A 20,646-nucleotide genomic window follows, 5' to 3' on the forward strand; every position below is an offset into this window, starting at 1 on the left:
GGAGCAGCTTCACCTAGACAGCAACCCCAGACCTACACGGAGGTGGGCTTGCACTTTGCCCGCCTTTGTGTCTCGCTCAGGAGAGACGAGAGGACTGCTGACCTTCCTGACCCTCCTGCTGAAATCCTCTGCAGGATCTCGTTGTGCTGACGGTCGCTTTTTTCTTGGGCAGCGCGGGGCCGTTCCAGGCAGCTGATGAGATAACGTTAGAAATCACGCCAGAAGGATTAGCATCTCCAGCAGAGCCTGTGTTCCCACCGAAACCTCCTCATCCCTCACAGAGACGTGGCGCTGGGGCGCTTTGGAGCAATGACCAGCAAAGCAGCTCTTTGCTGCTGGGTGCAGAACACTTGCTGCAGAGGAGTCCAGGGCAGAGTGACTGTAACTGGGAGGGACTGGAAGCCAGTGGAGCTCCTGCGTTCCTCTGGCTGGAGTCAGAAGGAGGAGGTGTCTGGTCAGACGTGCCCAGCACACAGGATTGCCTTTGCTTGGCAATTCCTGCCTTGCAGGTGCTTGGTGAACTGCTGCCCTCCCTCTGCCCGCTGAGCACATGATGCCCAAAAAAGCACCCAGGCACCTCCCAACACTGACAAAAGCAGCTTTTCCTGGTCAGAAAGTTCCTAATCCTTCCAGAAGCTGCTCAGATTTCCCCGTAACGTCCCCCTCGGAGCCCAAGGCATTTCCCCATTCCCCAAGGCTGAAAAGGGAACTTACAGAGAATGTGATTTCATAATATCAAAATCCTCGGGGTTAGAGTGAAAGGAGCGCTTGGGCGAGCAGGAGGGAGAAGTGCGGACACCGCATCTGATTTCGGATCCAGGTAAGAGACAGATCTGCAAAAGCCATGATTGGGAAGGTGAGATGCTGAAGAAATATCAGGGACTTCCAGAGCATGGTGAGTACCAGCAGGACCCAGCTGAGCCAAGAAGGGTGAAAGCTGAACTGTGTCACTCTGGTGCGACCAGCCTGACTTCGGTCTCACCAAGCACGACGGATGACTTCATGGCAAAGGACCCCAGCTTTACCCCAAGCCCTAAGGAGTCTCGCAGCACCCAGCCGTTTGTCATACGGCAGAGCCCCAGGCACCCCAGGGTGCTGTCACCCTGTCCCACACAGCATCAGCATCTGGCCCCAACAGCGGGTGCTGCTTCATGGGGCTTTTCTTCCTCAAACCTCAGGGTCCTGTGGTGCGTATAAGCAAAATCCATCATGCCAGGGACTTAACGGGGACTGTCTCTCATTGCAGAGCCCTCGGTAGAAGCAGACCAGGGTCAGAGATCGGGTCCATCTCTGCCACGTGCCGCCTGCCTGGGATTGGAGCCAGAAAGAGTTTGATCTTCCACGGGACGGCGGTACCAAGCCTCAGGTACCACTGGAGCAAAGCAAACAGCAGCTTCCATGAACAGCAGGGATGCTGGAGGGGACTTTGGGCTGATGAGGGAGCAGCTGAGCTGGGTTGAAAATGTGGGGGCTTGCAGAAAACTGAGGAAAAAGGGTGAATTGCATTGTGGAAATGATCAGGGTGCTTGAATTGTGTCTGGGACCATAAGGAAGCCTAGAGAGTGAAAGATGCTCTAGGGACTACCCAGGCTGAAAGAGCACAGCATGTCCCAACGCTCCCTCATCTCCTCCTGGCAGGCTTTCCCGGGCGAGCCCGCTCCCGCAGAACATCCCTCCCGTGGAGGCCGGTGCGTTGCCAAGCAGATCACGTTGCCCCTGCAGATGGATGAAGTCTGCCCGGATGCCTCTGCTCGACCTCCCTGCAGGCTGAGAGTTACACATCCCGCGGCTGGGGATCGCTAACTCTGCTAGGTAGTGTCTGACTTGCCATTACATCGTCCTCCACGGGGCAATAATCGGGGCTGGAGAGGGCAGCGGAGGGACAGGACCGCGGGTGCTGGAGGACTCTTGTACCTGATGCTTGGTCTGCAGTGGTTGGGAGCAGCACGTGCTACAAGAGAGGGACTGTTGTGATTTTAATCAGCTTAGTTCTCATTTTAGAGACAGAAACCAAAACGTGGGGTTTGGTGTTTAGGGAATACAGACTTGGGTTATCCCTTCTCCTCTCCAACAGGGACTCTGCTTTCCGCAGCCAGGAAAGCATTTCCCACCCTGAAATACTCAGGGACAATTTTCTAAGTACCGGTTGCAGTGAGAAAAGGCCCCTCTTGCCCTAAACCGGGGAGTCCCAGCCCGACAGTGCAATGTCCAGGCAGTGGCAATGCAGCCAGCGGGATGTCCGGAGCAGGGCAGGCTTCCTGCTCGGACCTCTCCGAAGCAGAAATCCCTGGATGGTGCTTGCTGGCCTCCACGTGCCCTCTGCAGAGACATCCAAGCTGCGTAGCATGACGAGCAGCTCAGCGAATTTGCTTTTATCCTGTATCTTTCCTACTCTTGCTGAAAAATCATTGCTCAGCTGACGAGGGCTCGCTGTAACTTCGGAGCCTTTTGGTGTCTGTTTGCAGGCGTCAGGGAGAGGACGGTTAATGGGATCAGAGCCAGCTGATTCCAGGGACACTGAATACAGCATCTCTTTCTTTTCTCTCTGTCCTTTAATTAAGCCTCATGTAACTCTGCTTGGGATTTGGGAGCGACCTCGGTGCTTTCCTAGCAGGACCCTCGCTCATGGGCCATTGCTCCGGCACAATGCACCTTGGCCTTTTCATTCCAAGGGAGCAGTTTGGGAAGGTCAACAATTCAAACTGCATGTCCTAGTTTTAGTGCACATGATAGCAAGTCAAAGGGAGGTCACGGGGGGGATGCTAACCAACCACCCAGTTAGGCCCTGGAAAGGGAAAGCACCTTTCAGTCAGAAGGGAAGTTGCACAGCGAGGGAGAAAGTGAAAGCCCAAACTAGAGGTCTTCAACCTGTGACTGTTTCCAAAAAAAGCTGGTGTCAGCTGGACTTGTCTCTTAAATGTCACCTCCCACTGTGGCAAAATATCAGCCCACCTGGTTCCTGCAGGTCTTCACAGCTGCAAGGTTGCACTTTTGTTTTCTGAATCTTTCCCTTCCTTAAGTAGAAAAAGTGCACCTCGTGACAAGCATGTGTGAGCCATGGCAACATCACGCCAAACCAGCCCCTGGCCGAGCAGGCGCCGTTTTCCCAACCGCATCATTTCTACCAGCTGCAATCTGGTCCCTGCAACAAAACGGGCACTTCTGCAGCTGGTACCTGCGCCCAGTGCTGCCTCGTGGCCCACGCACGCTCAGCCCACAGCACCAGGCAAACTCCCCTCCGGGCTGCCTGTGAGACAGCCAGTGGACTTCAAGCTCTTTTTTTTTTTTTTTTTTCCTTTTTTTTTTTTTCTTTTGGCCTGGAGAGGCAAATTGCTGTGGAAGCTGGTTATGCTATTTTCAGGAGCCTGGAATTAGCAGTAGGTATCAAAGCATTAGTCCTGATCCGGAAAGCCCAGTGACAGGGTCAAAGCAAGGTTCTTCATCTGTCCTTCCTGCCCCCGTGCACTTTGGGGTGCTGAAGGCAACAGAAAGCCCCCTGCCAGCTACGGACTGGGGTTTGCAGCGCTGACAAGCTAAAGACAGCCCCATGCTGAGTTAGATCCTGCTCTGACCACATGTTTTCTAATGGGCGCGTTCAGTTTTAGGGCTGTTTCTCAAGTTTGCGCGGGCAGGGCTGTAGAGCGGAGTGCGGTGGAGGGAGCAGTTGCACCGCAGCCCTGCACCTTCCCGCAGCAGGGAGAGGTTGCTTTAACCCCGTTACTTTGAAATGTGCTTGTGGGGTGCACGCCGAGAGCCCTCGCACGTGTCCCCTTCTGTTCACCCTCTTTCCCTGCAGTTACGAAACCCACTAGCAGCTGCCAACGGCCTGACTGAGCGTGGGTCAGTGAGATGGTTTGTCTGTAAGAAAAGGGGCTGAAGCTGTGAAGTCGGTGCCCAGGGGCCGGATTTCCCACGTTCAGTCAGCTTTAGTCCTAGCACAGCCTTTGGCTGGGTCCTCTCCAGGCTGGTGGGACCAGTGCCCGTGCCCTGATGGACACAGATACATCTGGAGTCTCGGTTATTGCAGAATCCCTCCCGGCTGTCCTGGTGGGGCTCCGGAGACAGAGGTGGCAGATGGCTGAGACTTTTGCTCTTTCTGGTTCAAGGAAAATATTTTTTTTTTTTTTTTAAAGCTTCTTGCAAAGAAAATAAGAAAAAAGCCAGAAATTACTATCAGCCTGTGCCGACCCCTTCTGTCCGTTACTAATGTCCTCCCGCTCTGATTCCTGCCAGCCAGGGATGAGTGTTCACCTGCTGAGCAGAGCCACGCGTTTGCTTCGTGATCCGATGGCCAAAGGTGGAGAACGCCACGGCTCCGGTGTCGGGCCCATTGTGCGCAGCATCTCTACGCCTTGCGGGGGCACGGAGGGGTATGCGGCAGCTGAACGCTTAGTGGGGTGACCCGATGCCCCCCAGCTCCCCGTCACACAGAGCCGCTCCGTCCTGCAGCGAGTCATTTCTTAATTGCTTCCCAGGTGCTGTTTTGGGGATGGTCACAGCTAGTAACAGCTGTACCCCCCCTCCACCGCCCAAACCCACCCCCCCCCCCCGGCCCTAACCCGCTGTGAATGGCACCGAAACCGCCTTTGTTCCCCTCCCCGGGGGGGAGGACCGCGCTGCCCGCGGCTATAAAAGGGGGCGGCGGCCCCGGTCCCGGCCCCATCCCCGGCCATGGGCCGCCCCACCGCCGCGGCCGCGCTGCTCTGCCAGCTGGGGCTCTCCGCGGCCATCCAGTGGCTGTGAGTAGCGACCCCGGGGGATGCCCCCCCACACCCACCCCGTACCCCCTTTTGGGGCTCCCCCTCTCCGGCTGAGCCCCTGGAGGGGTGCCTGTGGTCCCCCCCCCGCGGCTGACACCCATCCTCTCCCCGCAGCGGGCTGACGGAGAGCGGCAGCGGGGTGGCCTGGAACGAAAGCCACCACTGCCGGCTGCTCGCCGGGCTGGTGCCCGACCAGTTCCAGATGTGCCGCAGGAACCTGGAGGTCATGCACAGCATCGTCCGGGCCGCCCGCCAGACCAAGAGCGTCTGCCAGAAGACTTTCACAGACATGAGGTGGAACTGCTCCTCCATCCAACGTGCCCCCAGCTTTGGCCCTGACCTGCTGAAAGGTAAAGGATGCTTCGTCCGCTCTGTTCATGCTCCTCTTCCTGCCCCAGGTCCCTTTCCAGGCAGGCAGCGCTTTAACATGCAGCGCTGCTGTTCAGCTGATGGGTGTCAATTTTGGAGAAACTTGCTGCCGTTCCACTGGCGTCAATCCTATGCAACTTAGATCTGTGGGAGATGACTGACAGTAACTTCTATTTCAAACAAAAACAGCTGCTAGAGGCTCAAAAAAAAAATGGGGGGAGGGAAGAGGTGGGGGGACAGGCTGTATAGTGAGAGCATAATATGATAGACGGCAAGGTTAAAAATACAGCGCAAGAAAAACGCCGGGCTGTAGTTTTATCCTGTTGCGAGGAAAAAACACCCCTCATTTGCATTGTGAGCTCTTTGAGAGGAGTGTTTGGCTGGGCAGGGAGGAAGGACGTGTCCCCCTCTTCTTCCCAGGAACCCGGGAATCCGCCTTTGTCTACGCGCTGGCTGCTGCCGCCGTCACGCACTCCATCGCCCAAGCCTGCACCTCGGGAGAGCTCCCTCTCTGCTCCTGTGGCCCCATCCCCTCGGAGGTCCCGGGGCCGGACTTCAGATGGGGCGGCTGCGGGGACAACCTGCGCTACGGCCTCCAGCTTGGCACCGCTTTTGCTGACAGTCCCTTAAAATCCAGCAAACCGGGGACACAAGCGCTCAAGGCCATGAATCTGCATAACAATGCGGTGGGCAGGCAGGTGGGTATGGAGCCCACCTCGGATTGCTGCACACCTTACAACAGCCTGGGGGGCAGAGGTGCCTAATGCGAGGAGGTAGACTCCGGCCAGGCTCTTGGGATGCTGTCCTTAAAGTCAGAGGGGAAACTAAATGGTTAAAACAGAGTTAGGTGTGTTTGCAGAGACATCCCCCACTGCTCCCACCTCCCAAACATCCCCGCACCCTTTCCACAACTAGCACAAGATATTTGCCCACTTCACACCAGTACTTCCAGTACTTCTTTCCACCGCTCTCGTGGGAAGCAGAGATCCGTCCCGCTCCGCTCTAGCTGGGCTCCCCAGCCCTGCGGAGAGCTGCAGGGTTTTGTGCTTTCAGGCACTCGTGTTCCCCAGGTGAGGACGTGGCTGTCCTGTGTCTGCATGTGGTGGCTAGGGAAGCCACCAGCCCCGCTGGAAGCTCCAGCAAGGAGTTCCCAAGGGTTAGGTTCTTATCACACAGGAGGATGAAGCAAGGTTGAGTCCTTGATTGCCCCATTATATTCATTTAAAGGCGGCAGTACACAGCCGAGCTCTTTGATCTCTTGAAACTTCCCATGCATGCTCTTGCAAATCAAACCATAGGGTGGGTACCAGGAGAAAGCAGAAGCAAATTAATCAGTTTTCCTGTCCTCTGCAGGTGCTGAGTGACTCCCTGGATACCAAGTGTAAGTGCCATGGTGTTTCAGGCTCCTGTTCGGTGAAGACCTGTTGGAAGGGACTGCCAAACCTGGATGAAATTGCCTCTGACCTCAAGTCCAAGTACCTGGCAGCCATCAAGGTGACCCACCGGCTTGTAGGGCCCCGGAAGCAGCTGATTCCCAAAGAAACGGACGTCAGGCCAGTGAAAGGGACAGATCTGGTTTATCTCATCAACTCTCCCGACTACTGCACGCCAAATCTCCACCTGGGGTCTCTGGGGACCCAGGATAGGTAAGAAACTGCTGCAAATATGCTCTGAGCCTCCTGTTTTAGGAGTATCTGTACCACTGGGTTTGAGAGCGCGCTGCGGGAAGCTGGGGTGGGTGGGCTGTCCCCTGTTAGAGGTGGACACCGCAGGGACTGCTGCGAAATCTGTGCATCTTTAAGTCCCAAGGGCAGGAAGGCAGATATCGTTCTTACAGAGCTATGCAGAGTCCATCAGCTCCACTCTCCAGCACAGGATCCAGCCAGTGAGGAGTCAGAAAGGGAGGCATCACCTCTCCCTGCAAGCCTTTGGGTGCTGCCTGCCAGTAACCAGAACAGTTCAGCAGCCCTTGGAGTCTGCGGTGCTTCCCAGATGTTTCCTTTCTGGAGCGATCAGCCTGGGGGGGCGGGGGGGGGGAGTTTTTAGAGGGATGGGGAAGCCTTGTGCCACCTCCTGCGATGGGCACGTAAGCTCTGGGAGGAGGCCAGGGCAGATGATAGCTGTGGTCGGCACCACGGCCGTGGGTGGGCAGGCACGCTCCCTCAGCTCCCACTCGTGCATCCTCCCCTCGGCAGGCAGTGCAACAAGACGTCCCTGGGCAGCGACAGTTGCAACCTGATGTGCTGCGGCCGCGGCTACAACGCCTACACGGAGGAGGTGGTGGAGAGGTGTCACTGCAAGTATCACTGGTGCTGCTACGTGGTGTGCAAGAAGTGTCGGCGGAAGGTGGAGAGATACGTCTGTAAATAACGCCAGAGGCGTCGCGGCAGGCGGGAGGACTCTTGCACTGGTATCCTCCGGAGCACAGCTGGAGACCAAACGCCAGCCGCATGGGATGCTTTGAGCTATGGCAAGAAGAGGGCTGTGCGGGAAGCCTGGGCTCTCGCATCACCACAGAAGATCTCAAACTGAGAGGTGCCAGGAAGCCTGAGACCGGGGGCCGACCTCTGCTCCATCCCTCCAGAGCAAGACAAAGGGCTGCCCTCCTGCAGCTGATGGGGAGCATCCAGCCCTCTGTCTCCAGCTGGGGACAAACCATTTATCACTCCACATGCACAGGCCCTTTTCTCCACGGGTGAATGGGGACCCTGGGCTGCCATTGTCTCTTTGCAGGAGGTTTCTGACAGTGGCCTGAAAGCCAGGAGTGATGGATGGGAAGGGGGAAGAGAGTCATCCGTTGGGAGAAGGCTGCAGGGGAAGAAAGCTGCTTCGGGTGAGGGGGTCACGGGCAGGTTTCTGCTGTGGGCTCACCCAACACCACTGAATGTTCCTCCTCAGGGGCAAATACTGGTCTGGTGATGCAGCAGCATCTGAAATGAAGACCATGCTTGGACACAGGCGGAATCAGTTATTGCTCCAGAACTCATCAATCCTCCCCATGACCTGCATGGAGATTGCCGCTGCTCTCACAGTAACGAGCCTTCGTCTTTGACTGATGATGGCACGCAGACCCAGGGCCAGGAGCGGGCCCGGAGGCTGCCGAAGCAGGGCAGCGTGGCAAAACGGCACCTAGCAGCCTTGTGCTGACAAGGCAGCCGTGGCAGCACCGTAGCTTCTGCCCTCTGGGCTCGTGCTCGAGGTGGAAGCCCGCTCAACACGTGGCACACTCGTAGCTTGTCCTTCCTGCCCCTCCTTCTAGACCGCTAAGGTCTTCAGCCCACCCCTTCCACCCCTCAATACCAGGTGTGCTGGCACTCTGGCCTGGAGGGGGGACGCGACTGCGGGGTCCTTGGAAAATAAGAACGAACCTTTTGTCTCTGTACGTAATGTAAGTGGGATTCTGGTGTGCATTTCTTGAATAAATGTGTTACGCTATACCTCTCTGTGGCACATTTCCTACGACAACCTCCCTCCTCCATCTCCTCCTCTGCTGGCCACAGAGAAAGCAAGGCTGAAGGAGAGCCTAAAGCCCCGTGTCCGTACCCTTACACGCAGCGGGGGGACCGCTTCGGTTTTAATTCTTTCTGCTGCTCGTTGGCCCAGGTTTGCCTTTAATTACAGATATCAAACATGTGGAAAAACCCGTTGGAAGGTTTCTATTGCTCGCTTCCTCAGGTCTCTGACCAGCCAACAAGGAATCCGGCTTCCTGGGATCCAGCGCCAGCGGCTGGAAAGCGAGGCAGCCCGGGATTATTTTCTGATCCTTGTGAACGTGGGCAGGAGTAGCCAAGCGTGCGTGTGTGTGAACAGCCAGGATTTGGGCACCAGGGAAGGGGGCTCTGATGCCCCCCATTTCCCCTAGCACAGAAGCTGGCCAAGCGCTTGCATGGGATAGGAGATCCCTGTTCATGCGGTCTTTGGAGAGGAAGGATGAGTCTAAACACACAGGTGCTGAGGAGAACCCACAGCACAAGGAGGACAGGTAACCGTGATGGAAAGCCTAGGGCAACTTCCTGCAGCTCACACCACGACCTAGAGACTCTGGCGGCTTTGCGTGCGCCTTGGTTTATTTGCGGTTTGCATTGAATGGAGTTGGCCGCGTTCAGCCCCGGGTCCAGCTGTACGATTACTCATTTCCATATTCATTCAATCATTTTTAATAGCCTCTGCTGGGTCACGGAATCAATTCATGAGCTTTTATTGTAAACCGTCCCCTCCACTTAATGTGCTCCAGGTTTCTGTATTAAGAGCGAATAAGAGCCGAGAGTCAAAGGTGGCTCAAGACAAGCCTGGGAGCTGGAAGCCGAAATGCTCAGGGGTGAAGCCTATGCTCACATAGTTAACCAAGTAAGTTAACTACCATTATCAGTTGTTAATGTGCCATTGACTTGATCTGGCTGCTGACATCTAGCCTTCCCAGAGTGACAGTAAAGCCACAGCTGCAAGGCTTCCCTCACAGCTGCCCAAGGCCAAAAAGCCATCTCGAGTTTTTCTTTTAAAATGCAATTAGGGGTTAGTCACTGGCATTCCTCAGGAAAGGGTCTTCAGCTGCAAAATAGCCGCGGTTTCTGTGGCCAGAGCCAGGCTGAGCCGGGAGGTGGTGCAGGTACTTAATTAGGAGGATTGCTTAACTACCTTCCCCATAGCCATCTCGCTGTGCATCCCAGATCAGAGGGACGTGAAACCGGGAGGGGCCGTGAACTCCGCAGAGCATTGCAAAACGAGCTGGTGAGAAAAAAAAAACCAAAAAAAAACACAAAACAAAAAAAACCAAACCAACAAAAAACGGGAAGGATCTTGTGGAGTGAGAGATTCAGCCAGGAGGGTGGGAAATGTGATTTGCATTTGGTAACTACAAACACACATGGCCTGGGGTAGAGGAGAGGAGCCACAATAGCTAGGAATGCCCCGGGGAGATGCCGTGATCCCCTCCTAGAGAGGTCCCATTTGAATTTCCGCCTGGGAAAAGGCAGGGTCAAGTGCTGAATATGCAGAGTCCTCTCCTCCTCTGCTCCTTGCATCTCGACTGCAAGCCCAACGGGGAAGAGCTGGGAAAGGACTGGAGGGGTCAGTCAACAGCGAGGACCTTGGGCTCCGTGCATGTCCTGCAGGAAATGGGAAAGCACTGGAATTAGTTGAGGGGTGCAAAGGGTCAGGCTGGCAGGAAGGACGATGGCGGGGAGGTGACAGTTAAGTGACAATGCTCTGAGTGGGAGGTGTTGTAATCCAGACCCACACCTGGACTTACCAGGCTGGTGAGATCTGCTGGACTGGAAGAGTCTCCTAGGGAGCCAGAGCAGACAACATCCGACGATGGATCCGGAGGGAATAAACCCTGTGCTTGGCCCCAGGGGCCAAGGGGATCCATCTGACTGGATGCGTTTTCTCTTTCTAACCCTGCTTGGGCAGAAAAGCCGGCAGGAAGGTGCCAGGGGAACATGGAGCCCCTTCACCACCCCCAGGCTAGCACAAGCACTCTCTGAGGTAAAAGGTGGGAAAACCTGGACCCCGACATCCCCCTCCAGTGCCTTCCAGGGCCAGTCAGTGCACCCTCTGCCAGAGAAATCAGTGCAAGAGGGCTTTTCTCCAACCCTCTACACCTTCGCTGCCACCACAAACATCTCCAGCTCTGGCAGATCGCCCTTCAGGACCTGAATAAACCTGGGCAAGGACAGTAGCGGTGTTCCTGCAGCCGAGAGCATCCCTCTAACAACTGTGGCTTTGCAGCCCTTCAGACGCTTCCTCACGTGTTTCTTTTGTCCCCCCTTGGCAATCGGTCCTCTCCAGACTGTGGTAGGCTGCTGTCATTACCCTCTGCTTCACAAACCCTCGTCGGGCTCTCTGCTAATGTGACAGATCTACCTCTTTGACTTTCCTGTCATTAGCCATTTTTCCCCCATGTCTTGTGGCTTTTTGTTGATCTGTCTCTCTGGAAATGAGACTCCCCAGAGCTGAATTCTCCATGGCCATGGCAGAAGCCTTTCACTTTGTGGTGCTGTGAAGTGACGTGGGAGAGATGCCTCTGCAAATGGCTCGCATGCAGAAGAAAACCATCCCTCTACATGAAATGCGGTGAGAACCAGGCAAAGGGTTTGCTCTGAAAAGCCTCCTCTGGGTTCCTGCTTGACTTTTAATTTGGGTTTGAAAGGAGTATCAACACTGGTACGAATGTGATCGTTCCCTGCTGGTTAGACTTGTGCAGACAATGAAATCTGGAGGAAGGAGAGTGATTTTCATGGACTCTTTTGACGTTGCTGCTAAAGCACTGATTACTTACTTTTTTTTTTCTCCTTTTACTTCTTTATTCATTCAGGAATGCTGCATAACTTACTCCAGGAGGATAATTCTGAGCGAGGGCAACAAACTGTTGGTAATCAAGTAAGCATTTTGGAAGAAGAATGACTCCGTGTTCAAGAATGTGTTGGGATATTTCTTCCCTACAGCCCTGGGTTGCAGCTCGGACTGGACGGTGGGTCAGGACCTCTACCTGCTTTTTGCTTGTGCTCTTCACAAAGTGAGCTGAGCCAGAACGAGGAGAAGGCACGGAACGGGGCCGCTGTCCGGGGACTCGGCTGTTGATCAACATGTGTACTGCTGTAAATATTTGGGGGATGTTGCTTTGACCTTTGGGATGGTTAGTGCCTACACTATCACACCACAAGACACAAACATGAGTAAACACTTGTATTGAAGGAAAAACCCTTGCCTCTCTGTTCTCCTTTATTTCTGGGGTGTTCAACAATATCATGATGCCCTAAGGATGACAAATAATAATAGGGATCGTCCTTATGGGGATCTTCGGGGACAAATCAACGTAGGTGAGTAACAGCCATAAGACCCGATGGGGAACTAGGCTGCAGACCGAGGGCCCTTGGGCATAGCTTGGAGGGCAGTGGCGGTGATGGCTGTGCGGGGTTCCGAGGAGAAGCAGACCTCCATCCCTTCTCCCAGACTGAGCAGGCTGGCGTCCCTTCCAGCTCTGAACCCCGTATTTCAGCAAATTGCTCAATCGGAGTGGAAGAGCCCCAGATACCACAGGTTTGTGGTATCCCTGTCACGTCTGCCGGGGCCGGGAGGAGCAGGGTGGCTGCATTTCTGAGAACCCCGGTCTCCCTTCACCAGCCTGTATTTCTCCCTCTCGCTTGTTTAAATTCATCCGCGTTCAGTGCGGGCAGCGTCCCAGGGGCTGCTCACGGTGGACTTTTCAAATCGCCTTCCTGCCAGTGCATGGTGCCATGGCCGCCTCACTGTTATCAGTAAATAGGATTCCCTTCGTGCATCCCTGGGGACGCTGCCTCCAAGGTCGGTCAGAAAGTGAGTTAAAGCAGGGAGGGAGCTGCAGAACCATCCCCTCTGATGTGGACCCATGAGCCACCCCGGGTGGGCTTTTCCAGGAGCATTTTGCCACCAGCCCAGACCTGGGGCTGTACAGAGTTTGAGGACTTTCTCAGCTTGTGTGTGTGTGTCAGCTGTGACCACTGTGCATGTGCTGTGTGGTGGAGTAAGGAATTTCCAGGCGTGCTTCTGGCTGGCTGGAGCAGCATTTGTGCTGTAGGATGACATGCAGAAGCTCTAACACTTTCCAGGAAGGCTGGATGTAGGTGTAACATGCTGGAGCTCCTGGGAAGCGCCGGACAGGCCTCCTGGATGTGCACGGCCAGATGTTCTACACATGTGCGATAAATGCAATACACTGTGGCGGTTGGTTTTACTACCTGTATAATGGAAAGCACGTGGGGATGTTTCATGTCTGGAAGTGGAAACGTAAGAACCCTCCAAAAGCTGAGGCTGATCCCTTAGACACTGACTTATGCTGGGGAGCAGAAGAGCCCGATCCCCGGTGTGCCAAAGCCCCGGGAACTCCCCTTTTTCATACACAGTGGGACTAACCACAGCTACTATTCCTGTAGTCTCCAGCTCAAGGCTCATCGCGGTGTGAACAGGGACTCGCTGGGTAATTATGCCTTCCAAAGAAGCATTTATTTCTAACTTGTGTCGAGGACATTAGCTCTGTCATTAGAAGGGGCAGTTCAACAAACCTGCCAGGCGGACCTCGGGCAGGAGGAGAACGTGTGCGGGTACGTGCAGTTTGCTACGCTGAGGCTGTAGGTGATTCTGGATGCTAACCCTCACTGATTTCATGCTCTGAAACCTACTCCTGACCAGTTGGCGCAACAGATAAAAACAGGGGGCTGATTAACTTCTAGCAAGGTGATTCAGGAGCTTCCAACAAGCTAACAGCTTGACCCTCTTGGCTCTCAGAGGCAAAGCCTTCTTCATCTCAAAGGAAATTTGGCCTTATGCGAATGTCCCACTCTCTCAGTCTAGCTTGCCTGGTGAGCCGGGATAATGTGCTGCTTGAAGCCTGTCCTGTGCTGCCTCCGACAATCTGGGTTTAAACTGCTTCTCCCAACCACCCCCAGTTTTAAGGGGGAGACCTCATGCTCCGTCGTCAGCCAATTCACAATTACTCGGAGAGCAAGGCCGTGAACCTGCCGGCCTGCTCCGAGAGGTGAAGGCCCCCAAGGGGAATGCCCTAAGGAGGTGTTTGTTAAAGATTAAACAGACATACCCTGTAGAAAGGTGATCTGTGAACTGCTCAGAGACTCTCTGGGTAACGCAAAGGCCAGTGTTCACTCCCGCAGGCTCTTCTGCTCTGAAACGTGCTGCTGAAATGTTGAATCTTGGCGGTTACAGGGGGTGGCGATGTGATGGGTTACTGTAGCTTTCACCTAATATATACGAAGGGGTAAGATGCTATATTGAGCGGTATTGCTCTGATGAAAGCGAATTGGCTGTAACTGTTGGGGATGCCAAAGCACCTCCTGCTAAGCGAAGGACAAACGGCTGTAGATTCCTGGCCCTGTTCCACCGCCAATGATTACACTAATTAACTTTCCCCCACTGCAGTGTTGGGGTGCAGGGCCAGCATGGAAGGAGGCAGCCAGGTCCTGAGGCAGCTCACGCTGCCGGCGCCACCTCTGCAGCCTGAGCGAAGGCGTCATGCAGAGAAGGGGGTGACAGGAGGGTGACACCCCCGCGGGGTACACAGCCAATGGGAACCTCAGCCCACAGCTCCTCTGGGGTTTACAAGTAACTCTTTACCGAGCTATCTCACGTCGGTGTGAAGAAAAACAAACAGGGTACATCATAAACTGACTCATTCTTGGCGGCTGAGTGCTTCCAGACGGCCCTGAATTATTATTACACAATCTACATTTCTCACACCCAGGTGAGACCTGTTTCCCTCAGAAACCCGTGTTGCCAAGGGACCAACATCAGTCCGCAGAAGCCCGGCTTTAACCCCTTCCTGTCTTACGCCTGTTTAAACTTCAGAGATCCTGTAAGAAGGGACGGAGGAGCTAAATAAAGAAGAAATGAGAAAGGCTGCTTATCTTACTTATGTTATAAAAAGAATACAGAGAGAAGAAACGGAAGGCGCAGTGCTTAGAAAAGCAAACGGCAGCACTAGGCTTCGTGCGCTGCGCGGTGCCAGGATCGCAGGCCATAGGCCCGGCCTGCACAGGCCCGTGCTGAACCCAGCTGCTGGCCTAAGGCTTAATCCGGGCTCTCCCTGGAGCAGAAGAGGCTCCTGCGTGTCACCTGCCGCCCCAGGCGGGGGGATCTGCCCTCGCACCCGGGGCAGGACACGCTCCCTTCGTGACCGGAGATCCCCGCGGGTCCCCGGGCGCTGCCCGGCGCGGAGAACCCAGCCCGGCGCCCGCTGCGGCCTCGCCAGGCCCCGCCTCCGGCCCGCCCCTACGAAGATGGCGGCCCCGCTCTTTCGGCGGCTCCCTCTGGCCTCACCAAGATGGCGGGAGGGGCGGAGTTTCTCTCGGCCGCCCCGGAAGTGGTTCGGGGGCGGCGCCTTTCCGGCCCAGCATGGCGGAGGGTGCCGGTGCGGGGCCGCGGCTGGCGGAGCTGCTGGCGGCGGGCCGGCGGCTCTGGGAGGAGGTGGAGACCGGCGCCGAGCCGTCCTCGGGGGCCCCAGCCGTGCAGGATAAGGTGCGACAGGGGCTGGACGCGCTGCAGCAGGCGGCAGCCATGGTGGCGCAGCTGGATCTGTTCAGGTGAGCTGAGGGAAGGGACGGGCCGAGCCGGCGGCAGGGCCTGGGCCTGGGCCTGGGCTCGGGCTCGGGCTCGGGCCTGGGCTCGGGTCTGGGCACGGACCTGCCCAGCGAGGCCTGCGAGTGTCCTCCGTGCCTTCTGCCACCTCTACGCGGGCCTCCAGGCCCCGGCGGAGCGGGCCGGGCCTGGCCGGGCCCGGCCGGAGTGGAACGGGAATGGGAACAGGAAGGGTCGTCTCTCCCCTTGCAGCGAAAACGAGGAGCTGGAGGAGATCGCCTCGGCCGACCTGAAGTACCTGCTGCTGCCCGCCTTGCTGGGGGCCCTGACACTGAAGCAGGTCGACCTGAGCAGGAGGCTGGAGCACCTGGAAAGCGCTCGGGCTCACTTCTGGCGCTTCCTCAAGCTCTGCAGGAGCTACGGTCTGGGCAGCTTCCACCTGCCCCCCGCCAGCCCCCCGGGAGAGGAAGATGCCGAGGGCCTGTCCCCGGGGGGCCCTGCTGCCGCCCAGCCCAGCCTGGTGGCCATGGCGTCGAGTAGACAAGCCAAAATCGAAAGGTGAGCTCTTGCTTTGCGGTGTTTAAAGGCTTTGGGGAATCTTTTTAGAGGAAAGGGAGAGCCTCAGGCAGTGTGAGATTGTACAGACAAGGACTGTCAGGAAGGAACTGGTTCCCTTGGTACTGGAATACTTTAATCACTAAACATTCATTTTAAGATATGCACCATGTGTTGCTTAATGATGTTGGAATGGGCACAGATCGGAGAGAAGCGTTTATGTCTTTACTTTCTGGTCTTTGAAGAAGACCTGTACAGAAGCTCTTACGATTAGTTCTTTAATCACTGTAACTGCATAAAGCCACCCCCGTTGGAAGGTTTCCACCAATGTGCTTATTAGATCTTTAAAAAAGGCAGTTGATGCCTCTTTGTCATGCTGTAATTGGGGATTTTGACAGTCTAGTTGTTGCTTATTGTGATAGCACTGAAAGGCCCAAGCTGGGCTGGAGAGCTGTTTAAATTGCATGAGTACAAAAATATGATTTATATTCTAGTAAGGAAACTAGCTGAGATGGGTTTGGGATGCTAGAATACATCAGGGCCTTTGGGGTCAGCTCAGCGCGGGCAGCTTGTCAGGAGTCTGAGCTGCGCATCACCTCCCGAGAGCGAGTGAGTTGTGTTGGCGCTGTAGGTAGGGCTTTGGTTACGCGTGAACTCCCCTCGCTGAGGGCTGGTGTTTGCCTCTGCCGTGACTCCTTCCTCTTGAAGACAAATGGGAGGTACCCACATTGTGAGCTCTGTCGTAAGCAGGTTAGTGCTTGCTCAGCATGAGACACTGCAATTACATTTGCTTTCAGTAAAACGTACAGACTGCACGAACAAAATTTTCCTAGGAAGACCTGTATCACCACACCAGCTCCCAACCTGTCACATCCTAGCTGCCTTTAGTCTCACAATCTGGTGCCCCAGCGAGCAGGTTGGGGTTGCAGCGGCCAACGGAAGAGAATTTACGCCTCTGCGGAATGTAAAGACAAAGGGGAATGGAGTGGTTTGGTTTGCCTCCCTGCAGGACAGGACAGGGCTGGGCAGTCAGGAGCCCAGCCGGTTAAGATGTGGTTTTCGGGGTTCTTGTGGATGCATTTGGTTTTTAGAATTACTCTTGTATGCTCCAGCATGGGCTGGTGCTGCCAGTGCTCCTCTTAACGGATGCATTCCTGTAAGTCTCTGCTCCGCTTCCCCAGGATTCTTCCTCATTTGTGAAATGAGTGGGTCCTCCTCGCACAAGGAGGTTTGTCAAAGACTCGAGGAGCTTTATGAGTATCTGGGATTTGCATATCCTAATGTGCACTGGTGAGCAACTGGCACCTCTATGAAGAGCATTAAAAGGGGCTTGGGGCAGGAGGTAGCTCTCTAACGTGATTGAATTTCAAGAAATAGGAAATTGTTTCATTTAGAAAACACTGTGTCTGGGCTGGGCTAGAGACAGGTTATTTAATGAACTCATTCTGTTCTCTTTGAGATAGATACAAGCAGAAGAAGGAACTGGAGAACAGGTTGGCCTCTATGAAAACCTTTGTGGAGAGCGGGCAAGCAGATGAGGATCAGATACGGGAATTTTACATACTACAAATCCAGAAATGGATCAACACTGGCCTTGAGGAAATTGAGAGTATTGACCAAGAAATGGTCATCCTGAGGAGCAGAGGTACAGCGAAACAGGTAGGAGAGATCTCCTGCGCTGCAGGTCCTGTGGACTCTGGATAGTTAGACCTGATGATAGACACGGTTGTGGATAAATGAACCTCAGCGGAATTCAGTAGCAGAGTCTCGTTTATTTGAATTCTTGACTGATATTTATTTGAATTCTTGACTGATATTTAGTTCAATCACAGCACAATTGGATGGGTTTGGTTTAATTCTGAGTGGGCAGTGGTCTGATTTTTGGATTGGTCACTGTCTGGTGCTGCCACATGTTCTGGACAGTCACGGCTTGTAAAATGCTGGAGCATTGAATGTCAGAGCTGAACCGGTCTGCGTGCAGAAGCTTCTCTCCGCTTTGCTGGTTCTGCCAGACCCTTAACTCTAAAGAACTAAGTACACTTGTAAATTAAAAGAAGTCCCTTGTGATTTCTTTCAAGCCTACACAGTGTCCAGATGTTACAGAGAGAAATGCCCGCTCTGAATGCTGAAAGCTTCTCACAGACCTGCAATTCCTATGCAGAATAGTGTTTCTGGGCTTTGTGTTACTCACCTAAAATGTCTGTCTAGAAATAAAAAATCTTAATGTGCTGACACAGACCATAGTCCAACTTCGTTGGCACGGCTGGTTTGTGCAGTTCGTTACTGGAGTTGCAGAGCTCTGCTCTTCTGTGGTGCCCTGGGTGATATCACTGGGAATGATGAGCTCTTCTTGCTTCAGAACATACCGTGTTTGATCCCTGGGAAAAATAAGCTCTGTTTCATGCTTTGATCTGAGCTGATCTGGTTTAGCTCTGTCAGCTTTCCGCTTTGATCAGAGCGGGTGTAACAGGCACACAGAGAAGTGATTTGGAGGGGCTCACAGATGGAGTTTACGATTTAAACTGGATTAAGGCCTGAATTGTCCATCTTGAGATGTCACTCTGACAGCAGAGGCATTTCTCTTCTTAATAACTTGTTTGGGGTGGGAAGCAGAGAAAGGGGATTGTCATCTACAGGATTATCTTGTGACTATTGTTTGCATCTTCAGCCTTCAGCACCACCACACAGCACTTCTCGGCAAGTCAGGGCTCCGTTGAAACCTTTCATTCTTACCCGGGACGCTGCTCAGGCTAAGTATGCCGTTTTCTGATTATTTAGACCACAGTATGATGCAGTACTCTGTTTTCACATCAAGCCTAAGATACTCTTTCAAACGCAGAAAACCAGTCATTACCTTCAGGCAGCTTGTTGCATTACGATGATGCATGTTGTGCATCTGGGCAGGGGATGAGGGAACGACTAATGCCTTTCTTCCACTTTCTCTAATTTTTTCCGTTATCGGCGTGCTGCAGTGTCCTGGCTAACACCATTTCCTCCTGTTGGGATGGCAGAAGAGGAGGTTGTATTAAGCAGATATTACCGTGTTAGTTTATAGGCCACGTGCTTGCTGTTTAGTGAGCTGTGGATCTGCCCCTCCAACCTCTATGTGATATCACGGGATTGTTCTTCACTCTTTAAAGAAAGAGCCCAGCAGTGAAAAGCACATGTGGTCTCTTAATCTAATGTCAACTCTGGAAGATTTCAGTGAATTTGAATCAGTGATCTTAGGGGCCGGGATGGTGTGATACCTGCCAGAGAGTTGTCACTCACAATAATACAGGTTTTAACCACAAAGCTTTCCCTGAAGGATTGAAATCTTAACGCTTTGTGGTGCTGTGAGATTCTTGCAAGGAATATGGCAGCAAAAACACAAAATGGGATAGAAACCAGATTTCTTGTCTTGCTTTTGACATGATTTGCCCTGAGCCTTCCATATATTTATTTAGCCAAGCCGTGCCTAATTCGGTTCCCAGGGGCCTCCTTGGCAAGCTGTGCTAGCACAGAGTGTTCTTCTTGGGGCTGGAGAAGCAATTTGAGGTCTTTGGACTAGAACAGTCCTCACCTCTCCAAACTAGTGGGATGAACTCTTTAAGTGCTGTTATGTCCAGGTTACTGGCAACTCTGTTGCTGATGGCCCAGGCTGTAGAAATACATTTGTTTTCAAGCGCTTTACAGAGTAGTTTTGTGCATGGCTGTTTCTGCTCGTTTGGAGCGATGTAAAGTGCCACCTTTGACTGTCTGTCTCTTTCTGTAGAGTGTTTGGAGCTGGATATCCTGGCCTGCCTACTATGACTGTGGATGACTGGTACGAGCAGCGCAGAAGGCAAGGAGTTGTGTCTGCTCAAGGCGCGCCTCAGAGGACACTGGGTACGGAGTGGCAAAGCAAAGATTGGGATAGAGAATTTGGGATGTCTTTTGAGGGGGGAAGGTGAACGGGGATGTGCTCAGGGTGTAGAAAACTCTCACTGGCTGAGGAAGTGGAAGAGCTGACTTTATCAGGCTGGGAGAATAACTGAACTGCTCTTTGGCAAGTCCTGCTTTCTGTCTAGACCGGCTCCTGGCAGGGCTTCTGTTCAGGGAACTTGACTAGGGATCTTCCGCTGCCCCTCACTCCTGTTCTTGACCTTCAGCAGGCGTAACTGATGAAGAGTTGCAGAAGCAGCAGCAGGAGAAAAAAGAGGAGGAGGATGATGAGGAAGCTCTTCAAAAAGCTCGGAACTGGGATGACTGGAAAGATACACACCCAAGAGGCTACGGCAACCGGCAGAACGTGGGCTGATGCTCTCGCTGCAGAGGGAGCGGGGCCTGGAAATCCTGTAAGAATTGCCTGTGTCCTGGAGCTGTAGGAGTAAATACACTGTACATACGGGGAGGTATCCGTGGCTTCTCTGGGAGGCACCGGACTCCGAGGAGTAAACGTGACAGTTTGCTTTGGTTTACATTAACTGTCAGGCTGAGCGCACCGGTCACGTATGGTGATAGCACAGAGCTCCTGTCGGGTGGAGCTCTTTCTGAGGGGTCAGACTGCCTCTGTTCTCCCAGAGGAAGTCCTTGAAAGAAAAGTACATGAATTTGGAAACTGCTCTTTGTATTGTGGGTGGATGTATTTATTTTTTTCCTCTATATTTTAAGCAAAATAAAATCTCTTGTGCTGCCTAGTTCTTGCTGTGAAAATTTCATCCCTTGCTCTTCATCCTAGGCTCTTCCAGAGCAAGTCTGTAAGGCTGGTTTCCAGCAACCGAGGGAGCTGGGGATAGGCAGTAGGAAATGTCAGACAGCTATTTTTTTCATCCGAGGCTTCTGAACACACCAGCTCGCAGTGCAGCCTTTACCTTGGCAGGGAGTTCTGTACACAGCCAGGGTACTGGCGGCCTTTCCACGGGCTCATCCCACCATG

The 20,646-nt window shown here is 53.9% G+C and overlaps 2 protein-coding genes across 3 annotated transcripts; both read left to right on the forward strand.

Moving 5' to 3' along the window:
- Positions 1 to 1,798: 1,798 nt before the first annotated feature.
- Positions 1,799 to 8,526, forward strand: LOC129211944 (protein Wnt-11b-like). The gene is made up of 6 exons (XM_054839762.1): positions 1,799 to 1,815; positions 4,238 to 4,370; positions 4,875 to 5,110; positions 5,550 to 5,827; positions 6,483 to 6,775; positions 7,325 to 8,526. The coding sequence occupies exons 2-6, from the start codon at positions 4,240 to 4,242 to the stop codon at positions 7,497 to 7,499; spliced, it is 1,113 nt and encodes a 370-aa protein (XP_054695737.1). The 5' UTR covers positions 1,799 to 1,815; positions 4,238 to 4,239; the 3' UTR covers positions 7,500 to 8,526.
- A 6,457-nt stretch (positions 8,527 to 14,983) lies between these two features.
- Positions 14,984 to 20,407, forward strand: IGBP1 (immunoglobulin binding protein 1). 2 transcript variants are annotated; one of them, XM_054839768.1, is made up of 6 exons: positions 14,984 to 15,199; positions 15,447 to 15,752; positions 17,213 to 17,408; positions 18,418 to 18,503; positions 19,504 to 19,616; positions 19,880 to 20,407. In XM_054839768.1, exons 1-6 carry the CDS (start codon positions 15,012 to 15,014, stop codon positions 20,026 to 20,028), a joined length of 1,038 nt encoding a protein of 345 aa, XP_054695743.1. In that variant the 5' UTR covers positions 14,984 to 15,011; the 3' UTR covers positions 20,029 to 20,407. The 2 variants fall into 2 exon arrangements, with proteins under 2 accessions (XP_054695743.1, XP_054695742.1); XM_054839767.1 differs by having other exon boundaries at positions 15,004 to 15,199; positions 19,883 to 20,407.
- The last annotated feature ends 239 nt before the right edge of the window (positions 20,408 to 20,646 follow it).

Source organism: Grus americana, chromosome 12, assembly GCF_028858705.1.
Source record: "Grus americana isolate bGruAme1 chromosome 12, bGruAme1.mat, whole genome shotgun sequence".
NCBI classification, from domain to species: domain Eukaryota; kingdom Metazoa; phylum Chordata; class Aves; order Gruiformes; family Gruidae; genus Grus; species Grus americana.

What these genes read in the sequence shown, in the direction of transcription:
- IGBP1 (XM_054839768.1), top strand. Translation starts at nt 15,012, where the DNA reads ATGGCGGAGGGTGCCGGTGCGGGGCCGCGGCTGGCGGAGCTGCTGGCG. An exon ending in GCAGAGGTACAGCGAAACAG is followed by an intron (nt 17,409 to 18,417) that starts GTAGGAGAGATC and finishes TTGCATCTTCAG; the next exon opens with CCTTCAGCACCACCACACAG. An exon ending in CGCGCCTCAGAGGACACTGG is followed by an intron (nt 19,617 to 19,879) that starts GTACGGAGTGGC and finishes CTTGACCTTCAG; the next exon opens with CAGGCGTAACTGATGAAGAG.
- LOC129211944 (XM_054839762.1), top strand. Translation starts at nt 4,240, where the DNA reads ATGAGTGTTCACCTGCTGAGCAGAGCCACGCGTTTGCTTCGTGATCCG. An exon ending in CCTTGCGGGGGCACGGAGGG is followed by an intron (nt 4,371 to 4,874) that starts GTATGCGGCAGC and finishes CTCTCCCCGCAG; the next exon opens with CGGGCTGACGGAGAGCGGCA. An exon ending in TCTCTGGGGACCCAGGATAG is followed by an intron (nt 6,776 to 7,324) that starts GTAAGAAACTGC and finishes TCCCCTCGGCAG; the next exon opens with GCAGTGCAACAAGACGTCCC.